Source organism: Salvelinus namaycush, chromosome 15 (assembly GCF_016432855.1).
Source record: "Salvelinus namaycush isolate Seneca chromosome 15, SaNama_1.0, whole genome shotgun sequence".
NCBI classification, from domain to species: Eukaryota; Metazoa; Chordata; class Actinopteri; order Salmoniformes; family Salmonidae; genus Salvelinus; species Salvelinus namaycush.
The window spans coordinates 2,346,944-2,365,488 of NC_052321.1; the positions used below are offsets into that span (position 1 = coordinate 2,346,944).

General features: G+C 40.6%; 1 protein-coding gene across 1 annotated transcript; it reads right to left on the minus strand.

Moving 5' to 3' along the window:
• Nucleotides 1-2,148: 2,148 nt before the first annotated feature.
• On the minus strand, nt 2,149-8,436 carry LOC120060106 (procathepsin L-like). The gene is made up of 8 exons (XM_039009186.1): nt 8,337-8,436; nt 7,504-7,646; nt 6,807-7,001; nt 6,118-6,315; nt 5,293-5,458; nt 4,478-4,586; nt 4,025-4,126; nt 2,149-2,349 (listed from the first exon to the last, which is right to left on the minus strand). The coding sequence occupies exons 1-7, from the start codon at nt 8,434-8,436 to the stop codon at nt 4,027-4,029; spliced, it is 1,011 nt and encodes a 336-aa protein (XP_038865114.1). The 3' UTR covers nt 2,149-2,349; nt 4,025-4,026.
• Nucleotides 8,437-18,545: the final 10,109 nt, after the last annotated feature.

The window sequence follows — 18,545 nt, forward strand, 5'->3', positions numbered from 1 at the left end:
CTTTCTGTCGAGGTAATAGAGTCAATATGCCATCCCAGGGTTGGCAAGGGGTTGGAGCAGGGAAGCCAGAAAATTGGGAGGAGATGCAAAGCCTAATTTGAAGGTAACAGAAAAAGTGAGATGGAGGCAAAGAGTATTTAGAGGCCAGGTTGGGAAAACTAGAAAAAATAATATTTACATATAAAGTCTTGGAAGGAATTGATACCTTTCCTCATCCAGTAAGATAAATCATTATCTATTAGAGAAGCGGGGAATAAGTGATTCTTATCAATACCATAGTAGATGCAGCGGAGAATTTCAAATGTAGTCGAAACTGGTACCAAATCTTGAGTGTGGAAAGCACTACAGGATTGCGAGTGAGAGGGGGATGTTGGGAAAGAAGAGCAGAGTAAAGCAGAAAGAGAAGAAGAAAAACAAGAATGTGCCTCTAGGTGGCACCGTGGGGTATCTGGAGCATGTAACCAGAGAATGGTCATTTCTGAAAGCTGGCTGCCCAGTAATAGTATAAAAAGTTGGGTAGTGCCAGCCCTCCACTAAACTTGCATCTCTGAAGTAAAGATCTACTGACTCTGGGTACATTTCCTCCCCAGATAAATGTGGTAACAGCCTGATTGATTGACTTTAAAAAACACTTTGGTAAAAACAATGGGATAGATTGAAATAGATAATGGAATTTGGGTAAACTATTCATTTTTACAGCATTAATCCTTCCTATACGTGATAGTGGTAAACTACCCCATCTCTGAAAATCAGTTTTCATTTGCGCAAAAAGGGGAGCAAAGTTTGCAGAAAAAAGAGCATGTAATGAACGAGTTACGTTCACTCCAAGGTAAACCAGAGCGGCTAAGCTGAAAGGGCAAGTCTGTCTGCTGGACCTGTAGCGCTGCTGGATTGATTGGGAAGCAGTCACTTTTCTGGAGATTCATCTTGTAACCGGAGAAGGAGCCAAAGTTCTCCAGAATAGAAAGGATAGAAGGTAAACATGTTACAGAGTTATTTACATAGGTTATCATTATATGCAGATTATTTGTTACTCTATGTTCAACTCCTTCCCTTGTTACACCTTGGAAAGAGGAGGATGCCCGCAAAGCTACTGAAAGGGGCTCAATGGCGATGGTGAATAATAAAGGGGACAGTGGGCAGCCTTGGCGTGTCCCACGTTCAAGGGCAAAATAATCAGAACGGGTGTCATTGGTACAGACACTGGCCTGGGGAGATCCATGAGCTAAATTTGTCCCCAAATCCAATTTTTTTTAAGAACAGCAAATAGGTACTCCCACTCAATTCTGTCAAATGCCTTCTCTGCGTCTAGGGAGATTACCATCTGGAGAATTGTTTGAGAATTGTTTATAATAAATAATGTTAAACAGCGTACGAATGTTAAAAAATGAATATCTGTCCTTCATAAAGCCGGTTTGTTCCTGTGATATGAGTCCTGGTAAGACTATTCCAGACGCCTCGCTATCACCTTCGCCAGCACCTTTACATCCACATTAAGGAGACTTAGGGGCCTAAATGAAGAACAAGAAGTGCGGTCTTTCCCTTTCTTAAGGAGAAGCGCTATTGAAGCCTGTGTTAGGGTGGGTGGCAACGAGCCACGTTCAAGTCATAGACTGAATAACTTCTTCAAGAAAGGCTGGCTACTTTGAAGAATCTCAAATATAAAATATATTTTGATTTGTTTAACACTTTTTTGGTTACTACATGATTCCATATGTGTTATTTCATAGTTGTGATGTCTTCACTATTATTCTAAAATGTAGAAAATAGTGAAAATAAAGAAAAACTCTTGAATGAGTGGGTTTGTCCAAACCTTTGACTGGTACTGTATGTCATTATAAAAGCATGGGATTTTATGGGATTTTATCCATAAATAAGATAAAAAGATGTGCACCTTTCTGTCCAATGAGGTAATTTCTGAAGAATATTTCTGCAAGTAAAAATATGCTTAGCCTATACTTTAGAATAGGGAACACCTTTTAAGTAGTTACTTTGTCCTTTATGGCCCCACATTGAAACACACATTGAATTTCCACCACAAATAGTTGCACAGGCGTAAAACTTTTATTTTCTTCATTTTTTACAATTTTTTACATTTATTTACATTCGAAAATCAGAATGATTTTTAGTGTTTTTTTTTGCGCATGAATAACATTCTTAGAACAGGACTATTTTCTGGATGTACTGTATAGTGAAATGCGTGACCCTCAACTACCAAAGAAATAATGCACAACATCTAAAAATTCTGGTTATTGCTACAAAAACTAAAATTTGCTTAAATTATTGTTCTGGTTTGTCTGTGTCAAGTCATTTTCACCCTCCGTAAGCTTCAGATATCCTCTCCTGGATCTGTGTAGGGGAAATACAAAAACATTGACCATCAACAGAAACCGACTGACCAATGTACTGACTATAATGATAGCTAGTGTGCATTAATCACTGTGAATTACAAAGGTTAAGTTGATATGATCAGTTTGTGGGAAAATGTGATGAATTGCCAAACGGACTGAACTTTTGGCCTTGTGGACATATTTAGAAGAGATCTTAAAACACTTATTTTTTGCGTTGCTTTTCCTTCAGGGGCTTTTTAGTTGTTCGGTTTGTCAATCTTTTGTTTTGTAGCTTATGTTTGTTGAGTAGTAAATATTTCAGCTTTTATTTTCAGTGGTTTTTTTTTGTGTGTGTAAAGAACAGTGCGTTGCATTCCATGTCTGAAATGTGCTGTATAAATAAAGTTTGATTGGATTTGATTTGGCCTAATTTATATAAGTGTATGAGTTGTTTACAAGTAGCTCAGCTTCAATCCAACACGAATCTTCACTCAGTACACAAAGGCCCTTCTGTCTGGGATTATAAACAGTAAGGCTGTGGTTCAACATCAACTCATCATGGTTACCATTTCAATGATATGTGTTTGGGATAAACACTGCTAGTAGGTGAATGATATGTAGTTAGGATAGACACTGCTAATAGGTGAATGATATATAGTTAGGATAAACACTGCTAATAGGTGAATGATATGTAGTTAGGATAAACACTGCTAATAGGTGAATGATATATAGTTAGGATAAACACTGCTAATAGGTGAATGATATATAGTTAGGATAAACACTGCTAATAGGTGAATGATATGTAGTTAGGATAAACACTGCTAATAGGTGAATGATATGTAGTTAGGATAAACACTGCTAATAGGTGAATGATATATAGTTAGGATAAACACTGCTAGTAGGTGAATGATATGTAGTTAGGATAAACACTGCTAATAGGTGAATGATATGTAGTTAGGATAAACACTGCTAATAGGTGAATGATATGTAGTTAGGATAAACACTGCTAATAGGTGAATGATATATAGTTAGGATAAACACTGCTAATAGGTGAATGATATATAGTTAGGATAAACACTGCTAATAGGTGAATGATATGTAGTTAGGATAAACACTGCTAATAGGTGAATGATATGTAGTTAGGATAAACACTGCTAATAGGTGAATGATATATAGTTAGGATAAACACTGCTAGTAGGTGAATGATATGTAGTTAGGATAAACACTGCTAATAGGTGAATGATATGTAGTTAGGATAAACACTGCTAATAGGTGAATGATATGTAGTTAGGATAAACACTGCTAATAGGTGAATGATATGTAGTTAGGATAGACACTGCTAATAGGTGAATGATATGTAGTTAGGATAAACACTGCTAATAGGTGAATGATATATAGTTAGGATAAACACTGCTAATAGGTGAATGATATGTAGTTAGACACTAATACTATAGTAGCTAATGAAATAGTATGTGAGTATAGATATAGTTGTGATAGACACTAATACTATAGTAGCTAATGAGATAGTATGTGAGTATAGATATAGTTGTGATAGACACTAATACTATAGTAGCTAATGAGATAGTATGTGAGTATAGATATAGTTGTGATAGACACTAATACTATAGTAGCTAATGAGATAGTATGTGAGTATAGATATAGTTGTGATAGACACTGATGGCCGTCAGACTCACCCTTAGACCAGGGGGTAGCTGGAAGCGGTGGCGATGCCACACTGGTTGTGCTTGTTCCTGGACATCATGATGTAGCCTTTATCTCCCCATTCAAGGCCCCAGCTGGAACATACACATTGATCAACCACTGACTTAGCATTTAGCAATAGCATAACATCGTTCATCAAGCAACCACTGACTTAGCATTTAGCAATAGCATAACATAGTTCATTGATATTAGTGTGTCGGACTGCTTCCCCCACCTGTTTTTAGCATCACAGTTTGCTATGGGTACATCAGGAACCATGCTAACTAAAATACCCCCTCCCCCCTCAGTCCTGTTTTACCAGAGCCCATCTCTGACAGTACTGAGATTATGGAATGCAGCTGTAACGCCATTGATTTATGGTTGCTCTTGACCAATCTAATAGGCCTAGCTTTATTTGATACAGTATGCAATATGTTGTTGTTTACCTGTTCTTCACCAGCCAGTAGTCCTGGCCGTCATCACTAGTGCCGTAGCCCACAGCCAGCACACCATGATCCAGATCATCGCTGCTGCACTCTGGCTCATCATAGACACCTGGGAATAAACAAACATGTCATTATTCTCAATATGCACCCAATGTCAGCCTGGTATCAGTTTATATTTGTCACATTGTGAGGCTTTTGCAAAAGAAAGGGGTCACAGTTGTTGACGCCTAAGTCAATATATTGCATTCAATGTACAAAACACACATGGAGCATATACTTAGCAGACGCTCTTATCCAAAGCGACTTACAGGTGCTATTAGGGTTAAGTGCCTTGCTCAAGAGCACATTGACAGATTTTCAAGTAGTCAGCTCAGGGATTCTAACCAGCAACCTTTCAGTTACTGGCCCAACCTTTTAACCGCTAAGCTACCTGCCGCCCAGAACTGCAAGTCACAGTCAGTTCACAGTTATGAACAACCAGTTATGGAGTCAGTCTCAATGAAGCCTTCATAAGCCCTTTATAAGGCCTACATAAATGCTTCACAAATCATTCATAAGAAAATGTCATACTATAAACTATATGCCACATTTGGTAAAGAACCAGATGTCAGGACCTGTTATTTGCTTATAAAAGATGTGTGAAGCATATACATGGGCCTTATCAAGGGTTTATGAAGGCGTCATTGCACATTAGAGGTTATAGTTTGTTTAAAGTGTGACCAAGATGATAGGTGTAGGTTCAGGCTGGAGAGAGCCGTGTCTTAAAAGGCATAACATGATTCCTCTAGAGAGAGGTGTGTCCAAAAAGACCTCACCTGAGTCGTAGAGCTGGAAGGAGGAGTGTGCGGCATCGATAGCCACCGACACCGGTCCCACGGTGGCCACCGCCTGCTGCAGTGCGCTCTCGTCACCACTGGTCACATCAACAAACCCGCTGCAGGTGGCACCCACACTGTCGGGCTTGTAGCGGCACGTCTTGTCCTGTCAAAGAAAGACATTGTTAAATAAACACTACAGAAGCATAGTTGCTAGTTGTTTACGCGTTTCCATAGAAACGTTTTATGAGGGATTCCACAGCATTATTTTGACTGAGCGTAAAAATAGGACGTTTTCTTAAATATTAAGTTTTCTACATTAAAATTGGCAAAAATAGCATGAATTAGTAGAAGTGCAAGCACATACATCATAGCGAATTTAAAACCTAAAATTCATACCTAAATGCATCGTTGTAAAATAATGCTCCTTCTGTCAGAATCTATTGCACCGCTAAATATATACCATAGATGGCAGTGTTGTGCTACTTCCTTGAGTCAGAAAGGCGTCATATCCCAGTGTTTTCAAACCTCTCCTCCGGGACCCCCAGACGTTACCCATAATTAGTCAAAAGCTCAATAAGGTGTGCTAGCTCTGGAAGTTCAAATACATGGAACGAGGGAGAGGTTTGAAAACCCCTGTCATGGCCTACTACTACGTTGTGTGCCCCACATTGGGAGAAGGATGACATTAAAAATGGACTGAAACAGGGAAGGCCTAATGAGTTCATTAAGAAATGCTAATTTTCGTTTTCCATTGGGAAATGTTTTTAAACATTTGACCCTAATGAACACAACCCTTCCCACTGCTCACTGCTCAGTACTTACCTCAGCCTGGTAGGGGTAGGAGTCCTCAGTATCCACGCCTCCAGGGGCCAAGGACTTGATGTACTCAAAGGCCTGGTCCATGAGACCGCCCATGCAGCCCATGTTGCCGAAATCGCCGGAGCAGTCAACCAGCTGCTGCTCACTGAGGGACACCAGCTTATTGGTCTTCTTATAGTACTGGCCTTCCAGAGATCCAGTCTGAGGGAGATGGGGAGTTAGGGAGACATGGTAGGGAGATGTCAAATGAAGGACGCTCACATTCTAATAGATGTACCTTTGCTAAGTTTTAGGGTCACAACCCACAGTGTTTTGAAAACAGCCGAATACAAAAATGGAAACATTTACAGACTGGGGATATTGTTTCTCTCTCACCACGCACAAGACAAAAGAGAACAAGTATTAGAACAGGCTGACCAATTACTCTACAGTGGAGGCTGGTGGGAGGAGCTGTAGGAGGTCTCAATGTAATGGCTGAAATGGAATAAATGGAACAGAGTCAAACATGTGGTTTCCATATGTTTGATGAGTTTGATACTGTTCCATTAATTCCATTTCAGCTTTTACAATGAGCCCATCCCCCTATAGCTCCTCCCACCAGCCTCTACTGCTCAACTACATCTGACTAGAGCAGAGTTTAGGTTGTAGTTAACTCACTCTCTTAACCCCTTCCCTCCCTCTCCCTCTCTTACCGCACTGAATGCCCAGCAGGAGCCGCACTGCTTCTGGTCCTTGATGGGCGTGACGTAGCCCTTGTCCCTCCAGTCCACGGTGGTGGGCAGGTCGTTGTCCCCAAGCATTGGGAAGAAGGTAGAGCCGCGGGCCTTGGAGGCGTTGAAGGAGCCCAGGCAGCCCTGGGAGATGACGCGTCTGTACTCCTCGTTATCCTGCGATAGAGGGGCACAACAATAGATACACATACTAATTTATACATCATTTATATTAGATACATTGGTGGTGGATGAGGTAAGTTTTCCACTTACTATGTAAAACGCATTGAGAACCTTAGTTGGTAGAAAGGCTCTATATAAATCCAATCCGTTAAGTTGATTATTTATTATCAATGGACAAAATTATTTCAGAAAGACTATTTCCCTTGTTTTTTTTTAGGGGGGGTCTATCCTTCTATTGTTTTTCATTATTTAGTTCAGATAAAAGATACAAATCACAACATATTAACAAGTCCATAGTTCATCAAAATCATGTCAATTGAATTGTCAATTTAATCGTGTCAGTTTTCTTTATTTTTCTATGAATGCTGTAAATCTGAAAATGGGACAGACAAAGAGAGATCCTTCTATTGTTCATTTAATCATTTTATCCTTCATAAATTGACATATACGTATGTGATCTGTTCTATGTCTACAGTGACAAGTTTCTGGGCCGTACCATGTCAGCGAAGTAGGTCATGCCCAGACGGTAGGACTTGATGCCCTTGTCAGCCAGCATGTTGTGAACCACTACCAGCTTCCGGTTAGAGATCCAGGAGCTCCTACGCTGAGCCTCCTCCACCTGAGAGCTGTACGACTTCCCTGTAGGAGTCAAAGTCAGTTCATTCAAGGCCTTATTCAGACTTGAGATAAGTTGACTAAACATGACTATTTTTGAATTACAGTAAATCCATGTTTTATTGACTTAAGTCCATGTTAAATCTACTTATCTCAAGGCCCTCCGTGAGGAAACAATAGAAAACAATAAAGCCAGACGTTCAGGATTAACAGGTGCCTCTATTAAATATCACCAAATATAATAACATAATATGCAGGCTGTGAGTATTTCGAGACACTTTGTAGTTGTCTGTAAGCAGCTCTTATGAAAGAAAAGGTTGTTGTCCTCCTGCTCTACATCACATTAAACAGGATAACAAGAGAGCAGAGGCTCAGATTGATAAGAAACATGAAGAAATTAGGAGATAGTCACAGACTCCATTAAACAAGATAACGAGAGAGCAGAGGTTCAGATTGATAAGAAACATGAAGAAATGAGGAGATAGTCACAGACTCCATTAAACAGGATAACGAGAGAGCAGAGGTTCAGACTGATAAGAAACATGAAGAAATGAGGAGATAGTCACAGACTCCATTAAACAGGATAACGAGAGAGCAGAGGCTCAGATTGATAAGAAACATGAAGAAATGAGGAGATAGTCACAGACTCCATTGTTGTCAATGATAAGAAGCTAAAGTGAAACAAGCTGATGTGAAAAGAGATGCTTCTCTTACCAAACTTCAGTTTCCAGGCATGGAACTCCAAGTCCTCCAATGAGAAGCTAGCGGCACTCGCCACCGCCAGAGCAGCAGCCACAACTACCAACAACTTCATTCTGAGGAGAAAGACAGCAGAGATTTACTAAGAACAACAGGAGACAGATCATACAGGGAGCTACAGTAAGCGTCAGATGTTTCTGAAACAGGAAGCGTGTGTGTGTCTGTCTGTGTCTGTGGCTACTCACCTGTGTGTGTGTGTGTAGGATGTCTTGAAGCCACTGGCTGGTGATGGAGAACTGTCACTCTGTCCTCTACTTAAGTACTTGCTGTGGTTATTGTTCAGTCAGGTGCCTGTCACGAAGCCATAAACTTCAGCAGGGGAAGACACGGGGGCGAGACAGACCATAGAATGCTTACCAGGCAATTTACTGGAAGAAAACAGGGTGTGGGAAATCACACTAGAACAGTTGCATGACAAACATGCCTTTGTTTTAGGGAACATTATGTCATTTAGATCTTCTTTATTGTAGATAGAGAAGTTACATTAGTCTTTACAGTATTTTGTGACAGAGCAAAAAAGACATACAAATTGAATTTGCAATCAACCAATCCAGTGCCGTGTATTCTTGGATGACAAGCTTCCGCAAATAAATGACCAATACATTTTTTAAATAATGATACTAATTTATCTTTCGTCACTCTCTGTGTTTTCATAATTTTACATCAATTCACAAGTGGCTGAATTTCACCAGATATATCACCCGAGAGACAGAAACAGCCCCTCTCTGTCGCAGTATGTGCTTCTACCGTCCCATAGGCAGAGACTCCCCCTCTCCTTCTCTGTCACCAATGTGAGTAAGACATTTAGACGTGTTAACCCTCGCAGGGCTGCCGGCCCTGACGGCATCCTTATCCGCATCCGCAGAGCATGCGCAGACCAGCTGGCTGGTGTGTTTATGGACATATTCAATCTCTCCCTATCCCAGTCTGCTGTCCCCACATGCTTCAAGATGGCCACCATTGTCCCTGTACCCAAGAAGTCAAAGATAACTGAACTAGATGACTATCGTCCCGTAGCACTCACCTCTGTCATCATGAAGTGCTTTGAGAGACTAGTCAAGGATCATATCACTGCCACCTTACCTGCCACCCTAGACCAACTTCAATTTGCATACCGCCCCAATAGATCCACAGACGATGCAATCGCCATCACACTGTACACTGCCCTATCCCATCTGGACAAGAGGAATACCTATGTAAGAATGCTGTTAATTGACTACAGCTCAGTATTCAACACCATAGTACCCTCCAAGCTCATCATTAAGCTTGAGGCCCTGGGTCTCAACACCGCCCTGTGCAACTGGGTCCTGGACTTTCTGACGGGCCGCCCCAGGTGGTGAAGGTAGGAAACAACATCTCCACCTTGCTGATCCGCAACACTGGGACCCCACAAGGGTGTGTGCTCAGCCCCCTCTTGTACTCCCTATTCACCCATGACTGCGTGGCCATGCATGCCTCCAACTCAATTATCAAGTTTGCAGATGACACAACAGTAGTGGGCTTGATCACCAACAACGACGAGACAGCCTACAGGGAGGAGGTGAGGGCACTCGGAGTGTGGTGTCAGGAAAACAACCTTTCACTCAACGTCAGCAGAACAAAGGAGATGATCGTGGACTTCAGGAAACAGCAGAGGGAGCACCCCCCCCCCCCCCCCCCCCATCCACATCAACGGGACAGTAGTGGAGAAGGTGGAAAGTTTTAAGTTCCTCTGTGTACACATCACGGACAAACTGAAATGGTCCACACAGACAGGCAGTATGGTGAAGAAGGCGCAACAGCACCTCTTTAACCTTAGGAGGCTGAAAAAATTTGCACAATCAAGAGCATCCTGTCAGGCTGTATCACCGCCTGGTACAGCAACTGCACCGCCCACAACCGCAAGGCTCTCCAGAAGGTGGTGCGGTCTGCACAACGCATCACCAGGGGCAAACTACCTGCCCTCCAGGACACCTACAGCATCCGATGTCACTGGAAGGCCAAAAAGATCATCAAGGACAACAACCACCCAAGCCACTGCCTGTTCACCCTACTACCATCCAGAAGGCAAGGTCAGTACAGGTGCATCAAAGTTGGGACCGAGAGATTGTAAAACTGTTTCTATCTCAAGGCCATCAGACTGCTAAACAGCCACCACTAACACAGAGACGCTGCTGCCAACATATGTGTTGGCCACTTTAATAAATGGATCACTAGTCACTTTAATAATGTCACTTTAAGAATGTTTACATATCTTACATTACTCATCTCATATGTACATATATACTGTATGGTTCTGCCCCTGAACAAGGCAGTTATCCCAATGTTCCTAGGCCATCATTGAAAATAATAATTTGTTCTTAACTGACTTGCCTAGTTAAATAAAAGTAAAATAAAAAATAAAATGTTATACCATCTATTGCCTATGCCGCTCGGTCATCACTGATCCATATATTTATATGTACATATTCTTATTCCATCCCTTTAGATGTGTGTGTGTATTAGGCAGTTGTTGTGGAATTGTTAGATTACTTGTTAGATATTACTGCACTGTGGGAACTAGAAGCACAAGCATTTCGCTACACTCACATTAAACCCGGGATCGATTGAGATGAAAGCTGTATGAGTATATCAACAGTTATTTGATGCAACATGATTACAGTGCAGTAGCATAATAACACAAGTGAAATAGCATGGAAACAATATTGACTGAATCACTTTGTTTCCAGTGCACATGTAGGCCTGAATTGGGTGAGTTTCATTTTCTAATCAGGATTTCCGTCAACGGTGATGCTTCAACTTCTTTGCAAGAAATGACTGACGTGTCATTTACAGAAGATGTTCATTTCCCCATTTCTCATCTATTACTGGGTGTCACATGGTAGTGGTGTGTACAGTGCTCTCCACTACCATGTCTTCCTATTGGACTGTTTCGGGGGTGTCCAGATGTCCTGTGGTAATGGTCATGCTAATTCCTCTTAAATAGGTTACGCTGAAAGGGCATAAGAGGAACACACACACACACGTAACATCACAGCTGTTCCAGTATCTACTTCATGTCCCACACTGAGAACACATTGGAACAAAAAAGACCCTTACAGAATTTACTTTATTCTAAAATGGATTAGATCATTTTTCCCTCAATAATCTACACACAATAACCCATAATGACAAAGCAAAAACAGGTTTTCAGACATTTTTGTAAATGTATATTTAAAAAAAAACTGGAATAGCACATTTACATTAGTATTCAGACCATTTACTCAGTACTGTGTTGAAGTACCTTTGGCAATGATTACAGCCTCGAGTCTTCTTGGGTATGACGTTACAAGCTTGGCACACCTGTATTTGAGGAGTTTCTCCCATTTTTCTCTGCAGATCCTCTTCTGTGACGTTGGATGGGGAGCGTCGCTGCCCAGCTATTTTCAGGTCTCTCCAGAGAAGTTCAATCGGGTTCAAGTCCGGGCTCTGGCTGGGCCACTCAAGAACATTCAAAGACTTGTCCTGAAGCACATCCTGCGTTGTCTTGGCAGTGTGCTTAGGGTCATTGTCCTGTTGGAAGGTGAACCTTCACCCCAGTCTGAAGTCCTTAGCGCTCTGGAGCAGGTTTTCATCAATAATCTCTCTATACTTTGCTCCGTTCATCTTTTCCTTGATCCTAACTAGTCTCCCAGTCCCTGCCGCTGAAAAACATCCCCACAGCATGATGCTGCCACCACCACGATTCATGTTAGGGATGGTGCCAGGTTTCCTTCAGAGGTTTCCTCCAGACGTGATGCTTGGCAATCAGGCCAAAGAGTTCAATCTTGGTTTCATCAGACCAGAGAATCTTGTTTTGCATGGTCTGAGAGTCCTTTAGCTGCCTTTTGGCCTGAATACTTTTGTAAATAAGGTATTTCTGTTTCTTATTTTTAATACATTTGCAAACATTTCTAAAAATCTGTTTTCACTTTGTCATTCTGGGCTATTGTGTGTAGATTGATGAGGACTTTTTTATATTTCATCCATTTTATAATAAAGCTGTAACGTAACAAAATGTGGAAAAGGTCAAGGGGTCTGAATACTTTCTGAATGCACTGTATGTCTCTTATTCGTGTCTCCTTCAGTTTTCTTTTTACTTTTTTGGGGGGCCAAACATACATGTTTTGGCATCAGTATGAAATAGCAACACCTTAGTTAAGACAGTGTTTGATGAATTACTAATCAAGAGTAGAGATCTCTTTCCTGCAGCAGCAACCTGCTATCGTTCTGATCTTGTGTGAATTCAAGCCATAGGTATTGAGTGCCTGCTCTGTTCAAAAAACATAGATTATTCTTGTATATTTCCATCAACAACAGTGCAGAACATCCTGTCTACCCACAAACTTCCTGTTAGAAGTTCAGCTTGGAAAGTTTCCCTCTCAATGTTTTTCACATAACTTTCCCTCCTAAGTCTCCCTCCCTCATTTTACCTGTCCTTAATCGTAGCCATTCTATGTGACATATAGCTAATAAGTTATTTTAGTGACATAAGTAATATGCCGCCAAAAGTGACACGTAAGGGTTATATACGTTCTATGGAAAATAATGAACGACGTGAAAGGTGTGTTCCACGGTCGTATTCAGCAATGCCAATAATGTTTTCAATTCAACTTTCAAAGCAACTCAAACATAGAACATGTAAGAATGAACTAAAGCCATTGATTACTACCGTGCTGATATATTGTGCGTTATATAAAGAAATAATGCACTGTCTAGAATGCCCTTCAAGCCAGTCAGGAACAAGTATTCAACAGTACCTAATATGTTAGCTTCAGTGACACCTAATATGTCAGCTTAGGTGACATATTTACAATGATTAAATGTCACTAAATCTGACAGAACTTTTCCAATGGTGAATTTCAGCATGGTCATTGTAGGACAATAGTCCTCATGAGGGCAGTGGACATGGGCATTTCTCCAAGTCACAAGACTTTCCTGTCAAAACAAAAGCCCCAGACAATAAAATACAGTAAAAAGAAAAATGAAAAGGTAAGCCAGACGTTCTGATAGGAATGGCAATGAACTCAGTAAAACCTGGAAGTCAGCCTTCTTCTGGTCACATGTCTAGGTAGTTTATCTTTCTCAGAGCTTTAAGAACACTGTATACAAAAAGTCTGTTCAGTATCTATGTTCTATTTTGGCAGGAAGGTAAGGTATGTAAATATGTACATATATCTCAAATCAAATCAAATCAAATTTTATTTGTCACATACACATGGTTAGCAGATGTTAATGTGAGTGTAGCGAAATGCTTGTGCTTCTAGTTCCGACAATGCAGTAATAACCAACAAGTAATCTATCCTAACAATTCCACAACTACTACCTTATACACACAAGTGTAAAGGGATAAAGAATATGTACATAAAGATAGGAACGCGAAGCGAGGCGGCCATCTTGGTCGGCGCCGGAAGTAGAATTTCTACATATCTAGAATATAGTAGAATATCTACATATCTACATCAGTTACCTCGACTCGGTACTGTGTATAGCCAAGTTATCTTTACTCGTTGTGTATTTATTCCTTGTGTTATTATTTTAACATTATTATATTAATTATTTTTTTCTCTCAGCGTTGTTGGGAAGGGCCCATCATTAAGCATTTCAATGTCAGTCTACATCCGTTGTTTACAAAGCATGTGACAAATAACATTTGATTTGATTGATTTGAAATCCATTAAGCTTTTCTTTGAACTGTGTGACGGGAAGACAGGAGTTGGTGCTGTCAGGTCATGCAGTCTGTCACACTCCAGCCAGAGAACCCTTCAGGTGTGTAGGAAATTACTAGCCTGGGTACCGGTCTTCAGAGACTAACCTGGGTACCAGTCTGTTTAGCTAACATTCCTCTAGCCTGGGTACCAGTCTGTTTAGCTAACATTCCTCTAGCCTGGGTACCAGTCTGTTTAGCTAACATTCCTCTAGCCTGGGTACCAGTCTGTTTAGCTAACATTCCTCTAGCCTGGGTACCAGTCTGTTTAGCGAACATTCCTCTAGCCTGGGTACCAGTCTGTTTAGCTAACATTCCTCTAGCCTGGGTACCAGTCTGTTTAGCTAACATTCCTCTAGCCTGGGTACCAGTCTGTTTAGCGAACATTCCTCTAGCCTGGGTACCAGTCTGTTTAGCTAACATTCCTCTAGCCTGGGTACCAGTCTGTTTAGCTAACATTCCTCTAGCCTGGGTACCAGTCTGTTTAGCGAACATTCCTCTAGCCTGGGTACCAGTCTGTTTAGCTAACATTCCTCTAGCCTGGGTACCAGTCTGTTTAGCGAACATTCCTCTAGCCTGGGTACCAGTCTGTTTAGCTAACATTCCTCTAGCCTGGGTACCAGTCTGTTTAGCTAACATTCCTCTAGCCTGGGTACCAGTCTGTTTAGCTAACATTCCACTGCTTGTACTCTGTGTCATGTTAGATTGTTCATATCTGAAGATTGCCAAAAGGCCAGTCTGTTTGGCAATGACATGGATTACAAGGAGTAGAGTGTTAACAGACTATTCTAAACAGACTGGTACAATACACTATTAACATTAATCTAGAACTGGCTACATTACTGAGAGAAGATGTTGTTTAGAATGAGTGCAATGGTTTTGTCACCTCACCAATCTTAGTATTAACTCAGTTTTTCTATTAGGGGAAGACTTGCTGGGTGTGTGGATCCCACGTATTTATAGAAAAATACATAAATGATATACAGGAAAAGAAAAGGCCATGACATTTATCAAATGAATTGGTCTGTTTTCATAAGTGCAGTAACTGTATGTAAAAGATTCTTTGTATGCATCTTATGCATTCATATCATAAAATATCATAGTAATATCACACCCCTTCATTGCATTTTGACTACATTTATATGTATGTGTTATACTGTATTAGAATGAATTTAGCTAACATTTATTTTCAATCTGGGATTTCATGTATACCGTAGCTATCAAAATGAGGCCAGGGCTTGTGGGGGAGGTGTGCTGTCACTTAACCACCGAAAGTGACTTTCTGAATGAGACCGTGAGACCACCACAGTTGTACAGTAAAACCACAACACTCCTGCAAGCTCGCACGCACACACAGACCCTAACAGAAAAATCACATGATTTCACATGTGGATTAACCACTGAACACCTGGTATGGTGCTATGTGAGTTAAAGTGTGGATGCATAAAGTTAACGACCTATAATGCATTTACAGCTGGAGTCAGGTGACAAGTCTACTTGACTTGCCAGAAAGAACATATAACTAACTAGAAAGGAAGGAGAGTTCATAGATCAATGTTGATGGTGTTTTTTCACGAGGTGTGTAGGTGGCGGTTGGCCAAACGTCTAATTTTGACTCGTGTTTGTGAGATCATGTTGATATTGTCACATGTCAGACTATGTCAAATGTTCATCGATGGGCCAGTGGTTCCATGGAAGTGTTGCATGTGTTCATATCGTTATTATAGTACTGTGTGACATTTTGGCTGTGTTTACACATGCAGCCCAATTATGATCTTTGGTCTTTTTACTGGCAAAATATGTGATTTGTCAAAAGACCAATAATTGGGCAAAGATCAGAATTGGGCTGCCTGTATAAACGCAGCCAATGTGACAGACACTTTAGGCCAGCAAATGCACAGCCATTCTCTGACATTAAAACCTGGTTGTTGTCCAAGAAATGTCACCTGGCTGCAATTCAAGACCAATAACCTGGTAGTCTATAACAAGGTAAAGGAACAAAGAAACTGATCTGCTAACTTTCCAGAAATGTTGAAATCAATTTAACCAATAAGGTCAAATCAGCTGAAAGTTAGGCTGCCATAAAACCACATTGAACAATGTTATCATCAACACATCCGTCATATTAAATAAGACATTAAAACAATTGTGTCAAACAGGCCTCAATTAATTAATTGTAATAAATAAGCATAATAAATGTGAAAGTAAGAATTTCAAAAGTTTTTTTTTTTTTTTACAAGACATGTGACTCCATCCCATGATCCTTCGCCTCAGTAACTCAGTAACTCAGATGACCTGCTGTCAGGTGGACAACGTGTCATTCTGGTAACTGACTCTGTGTCAGTTTTGGTTTCTGTTACTGTACATGATGTTGGGGATTATCATGTTACATGGCATATCCGTGGTCTAAGAAATAGCATTTATTTACTTATTTATTATTTTGCCTTTATCTAACCAGCCATACAATGAGAAAACATTTACAATAACAACCTTTAGGGCCTCTGATGATGTAGAAAAACTCACGGTATGATCACTGTGAATGGTTCTATGCGACTCAGTCGGTAGAGCACAGCACTTACAACGCCGTGGGTCGTAGATTTCATTCCCGCTGGGGCCACCCATATGAAAAATGCATGGCTGTAGGTTGCTTTTTGATAAAAGCGTCTGCTAAATGGCATATTATCATTATTATGTAACAAATACTCCTATTTTTTTTTGTTCCCACTGGTGTCATTCATGATCCCGGTCAATAAATGTTGATGCAGGAATATAGCTAATGAGCATTCTTAACTCAAATTCTTCTCTATTTCAGTTCCCATGTGGATATAAATGAACATGACCTATAGCAGTTATGCTCACTCAGGTACTTTACTCTCGGTGCTGGCGGATGGCATTTTGCTTATCTGGAGTACTAAGGAGAACTCTCCACCAGAGAGCAGCACTGTCCATAGCTACTTGCTGCAAGTAAGTGGTTCACATTGACACCTCTGCTTCAGCACATCGAAAAACAATGTGCATTCTAAGTTTCCCACGCCATGACCAATCACATTGAAAACATCCTCTACGGCAGTGGACACTGATGATAGTGTACCACAAATATCAACAGAGCAGCAACACTTAACTCAACGTGGAGACTTAACAGGGAACCTAACTGGGAGTGTTGGAGGCATCTTCGATTACACATAACTGAAATTCACCGCTCGTTCCCACTTTATAGGTGACAAAGTGTCAAATGGGGGTGGAACGGAATGGAATGAAAGGTCTTTGGATTGAGGCTGGAAAAGAACTCCAACCTTGAGAATTTGGAACTGAATTCTGTTTCACTTAATTTATGCCCCACAAAACTATGTTGTTTACAATGACAACTCAAACATGATCATTTCAAGTGTCACATATACCTTCAGGCATTTGTTTATCAGCAGCTTTCCCAGCAGGCAAAATTGGACATGTAATGTGACTATTCCGTAATTTTCTGGTTGTAATTTGATTTTAGGTAAAGACAGTTGTATACATACTCATGACAACGTCAACACATGATAGGAAAGACGCCATATTTTGGACAGATAACAGCAAATTCCTTTTACAACCAGACGTCCTGATGATATCATTACAACCAGTTAGTTAACAACCAGACGTCCTGATGACATCATTACAACCAGACGTCCTGATGATATCATTACAACCAGACGTGCTGATGATATCATTACAACCAGACGTCCTGATGATATCATTACAACCAGACGTCCTGATGATATCATTACAACCAGTTAGTTTACAACCAGACGTCCTGATGATATCATTACAACCAGTTAGTTAACAACCAGACGTCCTGATGATATCATTACAACCAGTTAGTTTACAACCAGACGTCCTGATGATATCATTACAACCAGTTAGTTAACAACCAGACGTCCTGATGATATCATTACAACCAGTTAGTTAACAACCAGACGTCCTGATGATATCATTACAACCAGTTAGTTAACAACCAGACGTCCTGATGATATCATTACAACCAGTTAGTTTACAACCAGACGTCCTGATGACATCATTACAACCAGACGTCCTGATGATATCATTACAACCAGACGTCCTGATGATATCATTACAACCAGACGTCCTGATGATATCATTACAACCAGTTAGTTAACAACCAGACGTCCTGATGATATCATTACAACCAGACGTCCTGATGATATCATTACAACCAGACGTCCTGATGATATCATTACAACCAGTTAGTTAACAACCAGACGTCCTGATGATATCATTACAACCAGACGTCCTGATGATATCATTACAACCAGACGTCCTGATGATATCATTACAACCAGACGTCCTGATGATATCATTACAACCAGACGTCCTGATGATATCATTACAACCAGTTAGTTAACAACCAGACGTCCTGATGATATCATTACAACCAGATGTCCTGATGATTCATACAACAGACGTCG

Coding starts and splice junctions, on each gene's coding strand:
- LOC120060106 (XM_039009186.1), bottom strand. CDS start 8,436: ATGAAGTTGTTGGTAGTTGTGGCTGCTGCTCTGGCGGTGGCGAGTGCC. Junction 7,002..7,503: donor TGACCTACTTCGCTGACATG/GTACGGCCCAGA, acceptor CCTCTATCGCAG/GATAACGAGGAGTACAGACG. Junction 4,587..5,292: donor CTTCCAGCTCTACGACTCAG/GTGAGGTCTTTT, acceptor GTTTATTCCCAG/GTGTCTATGATGAGCCAGAG.